General features: G+C 46.8%; 1 protein-coding gene across 9 annotated transcripts in view; it reads right to left on the reverse strand.

Annotated features, from left to right (window-relative positions):
- The window catches only part of MARK3 (microtubule affinity regulating kinase 3), a 59,232-nt gene extending 49,199 nt beyond the window's left edge, over nucleotides 1-10,033 (reverse strand). For 8 of the 9 annotated variants that reach the window (XM_072339234.1, XM_072339235.1, XM_072339232.1 and 5 more), the window contains exon 1: nucleotides 9,835-10,019. In XM_072339234.1, the coding sequence (XP_072195335.1) occupies nucleotides 9,835-9,885 (51 nt within the window). In that variant the 5' untranslated portion in view covers nucleotides 9,886-10,019. Of the gene's footprint in view, nucleotides 1-9,834 lie in introns of all 9 variants that reach the window. The other variant, XM_072339236.1, reaches the window with a different exon arrangement.
- Nucleotides 10,034-13,450: the final 3,417 nt, after the last annotated feature.

Consider the following 13,450-nt stretch of genomic DNA (forward strand, 5'->3'; position numbering starts at 1 on the left):
TGGCTGCAGTGAAATACAGTTTCCTCATATGCAGCTTATTACATGTTCCTGATGACTGGCCCATGCTGACCTACTTAGTATTTTAGCAACCTCCATCCTAGTTTTTAGGAGTGGCAGTATACATGTCTTCCAAACCACTAATGGCACAAGAACCAAAAGCACAACCATAACAAGATCTTCATTCAAGAGCTCGAGAACAATCCCACGTTTTCAATACTATCTCAAGACCTACAACAACTGCTCAGTGCTTACCAATAGAGCATTCTCAAGGAGAGGATCAACACGACCGACTGCATCCTCTCCAACTTCCAACAATGTCACTGCTCTGCATGCCATTAACGCCAGCCCAACGCTGGATGTCTGGAATGCCCTCTTCATCCTTGCATGCAGTGACATAGCTACGCCAATCCATTATAGTCCACTAAACTTTGACTTCTAACACACCTCGCAACAGACAACACAGAGAATTTCTCTGCCAACTGCCCTGCTATCTTCAAGTATCAAGTCATTCAGACCTGCTAGAAAAAAAAAGCAGCAACTGCTGATGCTAGATGTTAACACCCTTCTAAACTGCTATCCCTTGCAACCAGGGACTGGGATGTCCTGTACAGCACCATGAGGCTATTTCTTGGGTGCGTTAGAAGAAGGTTCACTTCTGCTTCACATACAGCACTCCAGGAATACAGCTGCCCTACTTACGTGGCACTACACTGAGCCGATGATTTACCTCAGAAAGGAAAGTAAAGCAGAACTAATGAAGCGACAGCATTTCCACATCTGGGCACATGGTACAGGCACACACACACTGCCTGAGCTACCTGACCTACCTTGCGTGCAGTTCAGACATGGGTATCAGACACAATGTATCCTCAAACCAGAGAACTTGTGTACAGACTATTCATAACTGACCTTACTCATATTCTCCTACTCTGTATAAGCAGTATTAGGTAAAAGACAGATACTTATATGTTCTATGTAATGTAGTAAAGCACTTCAGTCAATAATTTTGAGAGCTTCACTGTCCTCTGTTGAGGAATGACTTCTTGTGCCCTATCATTTTCTTCATGCTTTCTAGCTTTGCACTTAAAGGGGGGAACTAACAGCTGTGAACTTATTTGGATGAGTGTTGATAAATTTAACATAATCTCCTTGTATGGAGGTTTGCATTTCCACCCTAACTCTGCTGATTTCTTTTCAAGAATATGACCTTTTTCAGTTGAGCTTTTGGAATATCAAGCTGTGTGTTCCTAAGCAGTTCAGTTCTCTCCAATTGACTTGCACAGAGCTTGTGTTCAGCTCCATAGAAATCTGTCCATTTACAGGAATACCTAATTTCAACCTTTACTTCATCTCACATCAGTAAATCTATCAGCAAGTCCTTCTTCTGTCAAACACAAAATTATATTGAACGAAAGACAAGCTTTCTAAAAACTGCAGAAAACAGGTTTGCAGTTTCAACATGGATTCTTTCTTTTTAATGATGGAAATGAAGGAAGAAGAGAACTTGGTAGCATACAGTACAAAAAGGCGCAAGGTCAGAAAGTGCTAAAAGTGTTGCTCCCACTCAAATCATTTTCAAGAATCCACAATAGGTAGATGGGAAGAAAAGCAAAATGGTACAGGCAAAAAGAACATAGATGGTCCGGGAACAGCTCACATCAGGCATTGGATTGTAAAGCATTTGACTACTAAGCTGATTCCCAAGGCAGCTTCCTCAGCAGCTACTCTGATACAGCAAAAAGCATCACTGCAGTCTACCAGTCCCTATCTCCCCCTGAAGAAACAACGGTGTAGGGAAGCTTGCTGTCCTGCAAGTGGAGACCTGAAGGAAGGGGACTAAATGTCATCTGCGGGCTTGGGCTACTCAATGACCCAGCTTATTTTAAAATCAAGGTTGCCTGCATTCCACTTGTGAGAAGACACTGTTTTCCTCTATATTTTAGCATGCATCAGGTTCAATCTTTAAATCTTTTAAAGACTTCAAAGACTTGTTTTTTATTTGTTTGTTTGCACATAGTAGGGGAGTCCTCTAAGAAAACCTTTAAGTTTCCAAGCCAATTAGACCCCCATTCCAGCACCACCCTGCTAATACTCAACCCAGGACTTGGAAATGCAGTAAAACATCTCCACTTGTGAAAGGCCTTACTGCAAGGGACTGAGCCCAACACCAACTATAACTGCAACACAACACAAAACCCACCTTTCCACAAAAGCCTTCCCCCAACGATGAGCTGACATCCTTTCACAGCCAAACAATGATTAGCATGAAGAGGGAGAAAAAGAAAAGAAAGTAAAAAGCAAACGAAGCATGAAGGTGCTGGTTAACTGAAAGCTCGCTGGTAGGTGTTAGCATTATCCAGTCCCTTATCTTAACATTCAGAGCACTGAAACCTGCATGGTAAGGAATGGCTACTATCAAAGTTATTCTAGTACTTAAAAAGGTTCCAGCAACTAAGAAAACACCTGGAAGACACAGAATCTGACATCCACTGGGAGAGCTGAAACATATGAAAAAATTCAGAATGGCCAGGAGATACAAAAATCCCATTAATGATGGTCAGTGGGGAGTGTTCTTCCTGAAACAGGGAGGACAAACACTACCCACATACTGTGCACAGTGTTGAAAACTACTTTCCGACCAACCCAATGAACTTAGAAAAACTACCCTTACAAAAATCTCTGGGAACGTTTATTACCTTAGCTGTTATCATGTGTGCATGAGATGCTATGCAGAGATGTTACAGAGCTTCCTGGAGAGCTGTCAGACTCTGTCAAGAACTGTGACAGTCTCAGCAGATTCAGAGTTTGTAATTATAGCTACAAGTTACATTTAAAACCTAATCTTTGCATCGTTAATAACCTAAACATTCCGGGACACAATAAACATTTGAGACACTAAATCTCTTCATCTTGTGCACACAACTCCCCTGCAACTTTTCGTAACGATATGTTGTACTTTACTTCACATTTATCATTAATACACATTCAAACGCACAGACTGCTGAGTCCTACTCAGTGTAAGAGAAAAGAGGTTAGCCCTAAAAATATTCACCAAGGGAGTGTCTTATTGTGCAGATATACCCATGAAAAAGCAGAGTAAGGTATCCTGTGACTACTTACAAAGGAATTCTGCCGGCAAGTCAAAACAAAGACCTCAGTTTCTAGTAACAACTAAGAGGTTTCGTGGCAAACACTTGGCCGCAATTATCTATATATAAATCAGTACTCAATCTTCAAATTGTTGTTTAATTATAAAATATCACATTATTTTCCCGTATTATACAATAGGAAGGTAGCAGCGAAGTATTTAATTCCCTTGCACCACTGGCCAGTGCACAGAGCAGGGCATGGAGTGGAATGGACTTTGTCAGGCCCACTGTGCTGTGTGTACGTATGCATAACTCTTGGGCTTCATCACATATCTTTAAAAGGCAGTTTTTAAATTAGCTTGCTACATAATCAATCTTAAGGAACAACGGCCATGGCTTCCATCTCATGAAATTTTAAAGGCGTCTTACAAAGGCAAAAGCTTTCCAATGTGGCACTACAGTTACCAACCCATGACAGCAGATTTATTCACTGAGCCATTGCGGCTGCTGGGATTGAGTGGAACAACTGAGAGGGTCAGGACTCAGCGAGAAATAAAGAGACCTTCTGTAAATACAGCGTAGCTGGTAAAGGAGTGGAAATGCTAATTTGGATGCTTCTACTGTCAAAAGGTGGAGGACTCACCACACAGTTCGCGGCCTGCTGTGGTACTCATTTATTTATCTGGTATGACACTGGGAAAATGAGTGGCCAGTTCAATTAGGTCACATTTGACAAACAACCGGTTTAAAGAGAACCTTAAGAGTAAACACAATCTTTGTATACCTCTTGACACATATTCTCAGTTCTTCCTATGTGTGTGAGTGAACAGGAAGAAAGGAGGGCAAAAACCAGCAGTGAGAGAGACCAAGGCTCATACAAAGCACTGCAACCACCTCCCAGCATGGGGCAGCACGCAGGCAGGCGGCACAGATGCACGAGGGACCCCCCCACTTCACAAACACTGCTAATGAGGGTATCACACTCAGTTCTCAGACACTTGCAGATTTTGGCCATAGCCAGCCTGTGCTAAAGGAATGTGACAGAGTTGGACACCACCACCCTAGAGAAGAGGGTGGGACAGAGCTGGCAGCCCATGCTACAGCCTTTGGCAAAGCACAGAGGCTGCCCTTCAGACGTGCAGGTTCCAGCCTGGAGTCCTTCACCTCTCACAGTACAGGCTGTGTTGATGCATTCGATACTGTTTGGGTCATACTCCATACAATGTATGAAAGAGAGAATTTGTAATTCCATGATTAGCGCTGAACAACAGCAGCGAAGAAATCCTGCTTATACAATCAAAACGATAAGTCTGGGGCCGGTCAGAAAAGCTTTTTAAAAGCTCTTTTGTTGCTTCACATTATCAAGATCTGACATTTACCATATCTTTCAAGCCAAAGTTTCTTTACTGCTGATTAAAACGGATATTTATTGACATCAGCCTGGGGAACAGAAGCTGAAGAGCCAACTATATTCTAACCTTCATCAACAATACTGCCAACTAAGTCGTTTCCAGAATCATCATTGTCAGTAATTACATGCTAAACAAAAAAAAACAAACCTCGCAGTCTGTTTTCAAAGACCACACTGAGCTTGCAGATAGAGAGCTGTGTTCAGGCTTTAACCCTGCAGGAACAAGTTCTATTTGAAAGTTAATTTCTGTTTACATGTACACATACACACAGAGCTCAACGAGCTGCTGCTTTACAGGCCAAGAATTCTTACTAACCTGAGGGTTTCACCGGGGAGGCTGACAGCAGTGTTATCACAGGTGTACTCTGCACCTTTCAGGCCTGTGCCTTAATAGCAGCAGCCCTCCACTCCCATACACACTCCATGATTTTTAAAGGCTGATCTTCACATTAAGCAGAGCCAACCTCAATACGACACAAGCCAAAACCAAAGCCACCTCCATTTCTGATCTGGCTGCCGTCAACAAGGCAGCATTACTTGGCGGAGGAGGAAGTTGCAGACGCATGCTATTTAAATATCACATGAAATGGAGATTAGAGAGACAAATGCCTCCACTCTTAGAATTCCTTAGGCTTAAGTCACCTGTGATGTGTGGTCACTGGGGATCGTCTGCTCACATCAACAGGAACGTTCCTCAACTAGAATTAAAACACGGCACCTGGCAGGTGAGTGAACTGGTAAGAAATCTTAAGAGGAAGCCTACCAAGTTTTGGATATTAAAAACCAGATCTGCTCTTTCAGTTTTCTTTCAGTAATTTCCGTAGCCGTGTTCTGTTCTACAGGCTGCTTCATCTAATAAGCCACACTGAGACGTACTAATAAATAAAAAACAGGCACACCAAGTCTCATTTTCTAACTAATTCTGGCATAAGGTCCCATGTTCTGCTTTTTCTGAGCTACTGAAACAAGGTAAAAGATAAATAAAACGTGAGCTTGCAGAAGCACACGAACACAATCTGAATGGTGCACCACTGCAGCCACTTGTTAAAAAGAAAAAGCAACCTTGTTTCATCTCAGCCTTTAGGCTGGTTTAAATCAAACAGAACCAAAACTCTAAGATGTGTTTCTAGCCTTTCCCATCTGAACTGGATGGCTCCCTTTTCTCCTTTGTCAGTATTTGCAGCCACACAGAACGGGAATAAAACCACTGTTTTAAAGGATTCATTTCAGTCAGATCACAGAGCCGACCAGACTTGTTGTACAGCTCCGTAATTATCAGCGCCAACACAAACCATGGGTAGGAAGAGGCAGCCAAGGCCAATTCCTACAGCAGCATTACACCAGTGGAACTGACAGCGATGAGATGATACAGCACAGGTTGTTTAGCAGGGCTGAAGCATCAACCGTCCCCTTTTGACTGCAATACTACACAGCCTAATTGGGTATTATTATCTTCTTGAGTACAACCACCACGGTATCAGGCTATCAGGTATTCCAGGTGCTAAGAAACGTACAGAAACCATTCTGTAAATAACAAAAATAAAACAAAAAACGGAATAAAAACACACCCCAGATGAACTGATAAAACATACTTCATTTGCAGGTATCCTGCTACCTTCACCCGATTTAACTCAAAACAGAGCTTTTATACTGGTGAAAAACAGGGAGAGAAACATAGCTATCCCTGTAGAAGACAATGCACAACTGTGGGCCATGGGCATGCTGCACTCCTCATCCCCTCCTTAAAAAGCCACACCATGGAGGAAAGCATTCTGATTATGGATCCGTTCGCCATAGGAGAAGTCTGACAAATAATATATATAGAATAATGCCAGCTTGTCTATTGTCTGCAAATGCTTTAATGCATTTCATACCTAACTGGTAATAATAAACCAAGAGGTAGCACTAAGCTCCACAGCATCTTCAATTTTTGAATCTATTCTCAACTTTACTAAATCTTTTTTAAATGAAAAATTCAACGGGACACTTTTGCTGCACAGAATCCTTTTGTATAGGCTTGTCCAAGCACAGTTGCCATCACACTGGCATTCTTCAATAGCAAATTTTTCACATTAGGCACAGTCATGGAGATAAGAGCATATTTTAGTCTCGCTTTTACTCAAATTACTTACATTTGGAATTCAGAACGGTCTGCAGCACTGGCATTACCATCCCTTCCCCTCAGAAACACAGCCGTGTAACTAACACAGAGGTTCAAATTAAATTCGCTAGTCTAAAACTTTGCTATTTCATACTCTTAAATTAAGCCAACCTTCCCTACCACCTGCATTTCCTTCTTTCTACCCACAGTTCTCTCCCTCACATCTTGCCATTCCCTGGGGATTTTGATGAGTATTTGTCCTATTCTCCAGGATCTCTCTCCTCCTGCTCCAGTTTCTTTGTCCCTGGTTGTCCTCCATCCTGCCATATGCACAACGCTCTGTGCCTCCTCTTTTCCACCATCTACCATCCTTTTTCACTGTTTCCACTCTTTTTCCTCCTCCATGGATCTCCTCTCCCCTCATCACTAATAAAACAGGTTTGCTCATCCATCTGTCCCTAAAGGTCCTTATTCTGTATTGACCTTTACTCCCAGTTTTGGATGAAGGTTTCTGCTGCTTCTCTTACATTCAGGACACAGTTCTGCAGATGGCAGAAGGGGAGACAGCTCTGAGATCCTCTCCTTCGCTCGTGTCCCCTAAGCAGCTGGCAGTCACTCTGCCACTACCAGCGAGGAGTTGTTCCACCTTTGTGGTGAGCAGCAGGCTCATTTGCAGGCAAGCAGCCAGCTCCCAACTGCCCAAGTGTGAAGTTCCTATGATCACAGATCATCTGGGATGCCTTTCCTCTCAACACCAGGTGACTCCTCGCCGAATTCTTTAATCTCAGAGGCGGTTACAGCTTGATGGCTGCCAGTGGCTTTGAGGGAAAGTCACTGTGACAACATTTCCACTTCAGCAGTACGTGCACGAAGCACCTGAGTAAGAAGTGGTATACACCGCCTTCAAAGAAAAACATCAAGTGCTGACAATTAGACCTTGTCTATTTAACAGGAACTGCCAAGTGCTGAACGTGGTTAACTGCAAGTATAGGCAATGATAATTTAAGTGCACCATCATTCTGGAGGCTAACTCCATGCTCAAAACTGCAAGTATAGGCACGGGTAAAGTATGATCAGCTCACTTAAACCACATTCAACACCAGCCAAGGCATTCTCAGCAGTGGTAATCTCCCAAACAGCATTCGGAGGGTCCACCGCCATGCCCCAAAGGCTGGCTGAACACCTTGGCACTTCTTAAGCCATCCGAACTTCAAAGAGTCCTATGAATCTGAACTAACTTCTCTTAAGTGGAAGAAAACCAAGGGTTCCATTCCCCTGTGAAAGCAGCATTCAGCTTCAGGCTGGAAGAACAATTAGTTGACAAATCAAAAACGCTATATTTTGCATTTAAAAATAAAACAGTGCATTTTGTATCCATTTCCAGCCCAATGGGTAACTAACTCACCCAGACTAAACAACCTGGATTGACATTTTAAAAAGGCAAAACAAGTCGGCATTTGGGTGAAGCTGTAGACCACCAGCAGTCAGAACATCAGAGGTTGCTTCTCGAGGGCTGCAGCACTGTGCTGTGGGATCGGTGCAACGGATCTGGAGGCGACTCAGGTTGATTGTTTCCTGCCAGCATCACTACCTACAGGTGTTTCTGTGGTCACCAGCCAAAGCATGGCAGTTGAAAGATACGCCTTAATCAAAACCTAAGGCGATTCGTCTGCAAGCCAGACAACCCCTGTATGTTAAATTATGGAGATTACTACAGAGAAGTGCCAGACCAACAATCTGAAGTGAGAACAAGGTGCCTTAAGTGGAAGATATGTAAAGCCTAACTTCAAGCGCTAAAACACTCGGCTTGTGAATAATGCATTTCATCAAGCACATGCTAAGTCTTCCTACCATTAAGCTATCCATAGCAGGGTTGGAGTTAACCACACTGGAGGACCTTATCTAAGCAGCACCTAAAAGGATTTACTGGAAGGCCTTCATGCATATACCGGAGCTCAAAAACCTCGGTCAGGTTCACCTATAGACCAAACAATTATCTGAATAAACTTTGTATTTTCTGGAGTGCGCTGCATCACCTCTCCCCACGGCATAGGAAGAGCCACATAGCACTTTAATTATGTTCTTCCACGAGGCAGGAAGCGCAGTGAGATTTTACAACCAAATATGCTTGGTTGGCTTTTTGTTCCAGCGCAGCCCTTAGCCTGCAGGTTGCATCTGGTGCTAAAACAAATAAAGATCACACAAGTTAGAAGTGCCTATTATGTCAATAAAATCCCAATCCCTCGTAATGCAGTAATTGTTCCACGCAGCGTGCTTTCCAGTGCTTTGTCTGGTCTTGTTTTAAACAATGGGGCAACCATCACCTTCCTTGGACTATTTATGGGCTGAACAATCCAACAGTTTTTCCTGATCCGTAACCAAAGTTTCCACCTTTTATGTCGGACACAGACGCAAGCCCTCACAAAAACCCTCCTGTGTCAAGTTAAGCATCTCATCTCTATAGAGCCCTTGAGAGCCTTTACAGAAAGCTCAATACCAACTTCACCCATCGACTCATTTCAGGCTACGGTGACTGACAACTCCCTTCTGCACAGCCTCTGCATTTTCCCCCAGCAATAAAAAATGCTCAGACAGGATTACCCTGGGATCAAGTAAGTTTTCACACAGAAGAAACACAGTTCTTATTTGCAGAAAGGGAGGCTCCCACCCAGCTTCATTTTTGGCTGCCTGCTCATGCGGTACCACTTCAGTTTGTTTCCCCCCCCCCCCTTTAGCCTGTGCAATTATTAATCCGGTGCCTCAACTCGATCTCGTCAATAAGACCTAAGAGAAAAACAATTACAAAGGAACAGGCTCTCTGGATCGGAACGGGATTTCAATAAAACGGACCGTTTCATGCCATCGGCACAGGTGACAGAGCCCGAGAGCGTCACTGCCGTGCAGAACCCCGCACACCCAGCAGGGAAGAGGCCCATTATGTAGGTCACCTCGCCCACCCCTCCCGACGCCCAGTGTTTGCCATCTGCTCGCTCCGGGGCGTTGCGGCCGCTCCGGGCACGGAGAGCAGAGCAGCGGGGTGGGATTCCTCCTCTCCACCGCGTTAGGGACCCGAGCAACCCCGCGATACAGCAGCAGAGCCGAGCAGGCCGCCGGGTCTGCCGGGAGGCACGCAGCGCTCAACGGGCTAGAAAGGAGAATAAGGATAAGGCAGCCCGGGCACGGAGGCAGGCAGAGCTCGGGGCGACGTTCCCCCCCCCGCCCGCGGTACTCACGTTCTCGGTGTCGCGCTCGTTCACCGTGGGCAATGGAGTCCGAGTGGACATTTTCCCTCGCTCGGGCAGGAGCGCTGCCCGCGGCGCGCACACGCACTCGCACACCACCCCCGGGCCGGGCCGGGCCGCGCTTCTGCTGGGAGGCGTCGGGCGCAGAGAGCCACCATGAAGGACGAGGTGCCGGGGGGCGGCGTCGCTCCGTGTCCCCCCCCGCCTTCGCGGCCGCGTTAGATCCCCCCGAGGGAGCGGGGCGGCCTCTCGCCCTCCGCCTGCTGCGGGCTCATCCTACGCTCAGCCGGACCGGGCGGGGGGCTCAGCGGCGGCGCCTCATCGGGCGGGGACGGCGGGGGGAAGGGGACGGCGGAGGGGCTGCCGGGGAAGCGGAGCGGCTCGGCCCGTCTCGCCGGCCTCTCGGCTGCTGAGCGCAGGCCGCCCGCTAAGGGGGAGAGCTCCCCGTTCTTCGCCCCCGCTTCACCGGGTCACCGCCGCTCCTCGCATCCCGCCCCGCGCCCCGAAAAGGCCGGCACCCCGCGGGCCGCCGGCGGGCTGAGAACGGCGACTGCCCGCCCGTCCGCTTCTCCTTCCCGTCCTCCCTCCTGCGCTCGCTGCCGGCCGCCCCCCGCCCCTCCGCCGCTCCCTGACGAGCCAAGATGGCCGCCCGGCTTCCTCCGCGCCGAGCCCAGCTCCGACATGAACCGGAAGGGCCCACCCCGCGCCCGGCCGCGGCGAGGAGGCCGGCGGCGTGTTGCTATGGGCAGAGAGGGGCGGAGAGGGGAGGAGCCGGGCCGTGTGCGGCTCTCAGCGGGCTCCTCCTCGGCGTGGCGTTGAGCCGGGCTCTGGAGGGGGGTTGGGGTGGCCGGGAGGGCAGGGGCGGGTGGGAGCGGTGTGAAGGAGGGGAGCGGAGGGAGCGTGGGGGAACATCAGTGGAAAGACGTCACTAAAAAACGAGCCCTCGTCCTCTGACGGACTGTGGCGGTGCGGGGTCGGTCCTGTCGCCCGTTTGTAGGGCTGCTCGCTGTCAGGGGAGCTTCCCGCTCTGTGTGGTGAGGCAGTTTGGGCCTTGAGCCTTGCTGCCCTGCTGCCGTGTGTCCCTGAATCCAGAGAGCACAGCGCACGTGTGATGAGGGCGCCTCACGTGTGGTTAGAGCCCGAGGCTGCTGGCTCCGACCGAGCACACCAGGCTCAGAGGGGCTGCAGCTGTAAAGGTTCATTGGCTGGCGAGAGGAAGTCTGTGCTCTCACCACGTGCTTCGTCTGCCCAGAGATCACTGCGGTCACTGTCGAGTATACGAGGAAGTTCATCGAGTTGTAGCACCGTTGCAGTTGGAACGGACCCTTAAAGGCCATTTACTACAACCCTCATGGCACTGAGCTGGGACAGCCACAGCTCCACTAGGTGCTCAGAGCCCCACCCAGCCTGACCTTGGGTATCTGCAGGGGCATCCACCACCTCTCTGGGCAAACTGTGCCAGTGCCTCGCCACCCTTAGTGTAAAAAACATCTTATATCCAGTCTAAATCTCCCTTGTTAGTTTGAAACCATTTCCCCTATCCTATCACAGCAGACCCTGCTTAAGATCTTGATGTAGCTATGAGTGGATCTAATAAGAACAGGAAAAAGAAGTAACCTTTATGTATTCAGTATATAGCTAGCTTCAAAACTGACCTATTTTTGGTATTATTTTTCTGGAGAAAAGGCAGAAGAAAAACTCTGCAGAAATAAATGTGGGTTTGGATGGGATTTGTAAGCGACTTATCTCTGGAGATCTGGCAGCATAGTGCTAACACTGTGTGTTTCTAAAGCATAGTTTCTCTGACAAACTTCATGTCTCTCATAAATATTTACCAGCTTAGCCTTGAAATCCATCCTGCAATATAGGTGATATTTTCCCCACTTTCCGAGACAGTAGCGAGGAGAGGCAGCCCCTGAGCACTATCTAGTAAGAGAGTTGCTTGTCTTGTTACTTTGTCATCTAGACTACCAAACTCCACACACCTAACCAGTGGAAGGAGAAACTCAGTAGATTTGCATGGACTCATGTCCTCCTTGTTCTCAAGCCAAGCTGACACCTTCCTTTATGTCAGTGGCAGGAATTTGGGGTAATTTGAATACTTACCCCTTGTGTTTGTGTTTCATAGAATCATTAAGGTTGGAAAAGACCACTAAGATCATCTAATCCGATAATCGACGCATCACATGTGTGCACATATATAGGTGGAACTCTGATGTGCACATCAGCTTACATAAGAGCTGCTCTCCCTCCTGCTGTAGCAGGCAGGACCCTTTGTGCTGGGAATGGAGAGGGAGTTGTGTCTATCTGATGTGCCAAGGTCAGTCACAGCAGAGCCAGGCAAAGTATCCAGATCTCCTGGCTCGCTGCTTTTACCACCGGCCTGCTGCTTCTTCATTTTTGGCTGCCAGCAGAAGGTGTTCTTTAGAGTTTGTTTATGAAGAATGGTAACTGACTTGTGGCAGAGTTAGAAAAAGGAAAAATAGGCAGAGATTTGCTTTGGTTGTTAACCAGGTGACTGCTCTCATCCTGCGCTGGTGGGAACTGCAGCTGACATGGGAGTGCCGAACTGCCAGCATCAAAACCTGGCGGCGATTTTCAGAGTGTGCCTTGATTTCCCCAGTGCTGTTTGTATGTACAAACATACACCAAGTGACACCGAAGTATGGGGGCTATATATATATATATATATATATATATATATATATATATATGCCTTGCTATTCCAGGGCACAGATAAATCCAAACTATGCTATTCTGGGTGGTTAGGTGAAAGTCCTAGGCCTGTCCAGGCAATAGAAGTTCCACTACTTGGGTAAAGCCCACATCTAACACTGCCCAAATTAAGTGGGGTTGATAGCAGGTGACAAAGGAAGGGGGGCCGTGGGGGAAGGAATGCTTGTTTCTTTCAGAGTGATGTTTCTGACTGGTGAAGTGATGCTGAAGCAAGAGCTTTTGAAGAAAGTGCTCGAGACCACAGAAAACAACAGCAGCTCGTTTTGTTGTTTTATCACCAGTAATGGGAAACACTGATTTGTGTTGGCAGTTCCATGCAGCAAAACCTGCACAGGGGATAACAAACGACATAGCAGCTGCTTTATTGTTTCATTTAATTCTTGCTATATTCTGTTTCTCATGTTCAGACAGGTGAGGCGTATAAACTTTCTTAGAAATTCGGCCATACTTTAAAAGAAATGAATAAATAAATAAAGATTGCATGGCTTTCTTATTTCTTTGGTGCTCATAAATACTCTGTGCAATATCAGGTACTGCTTAAGCTGCATTCACAACCAGAAGGGCTCTGAAAACACAGGAATCTGATAATCCAGTTGTGTTTTCCTGCTCCTTGTGCCGTCACAGGCGATAGTGACAGTGCTTTCCTAGGTGGAACTCTGATGACAACGCTTGTAATGTTATCCAGGATAAGCTGCAACTTGTGCTTCGAGCTGCACAGCCGCTACGATTGTAACAGTTGTTTTTGTCAGTGGAGCTGGAGAATATGACTCAAAGACACACAGGAAGCAGCTCAGTTAAGGTGCCGTTTTGATGTCACTTTTCTGGCTCTCACCACACGCAGAAAACAAAAGAATCTGGTTCAAAACAACAT

The sequence above is a fragment of the Excalfactoria chinensis genome, chromosome 5 (assembly GCF_039878825.1).
Source record: "Excalfactoria chinensis isolate bCotChi1 chromosome 5, bCotChi1.hap2, whole genome shotgun sequence".
In the NCBI taxonomy this organism is placed as follows: domain Eukaryota; kingdom Metazoa; phylum Chordata; class Aves; order Galliformes; family Phasianidae; genus Excalfactoria; species Excalfactoria chinensis.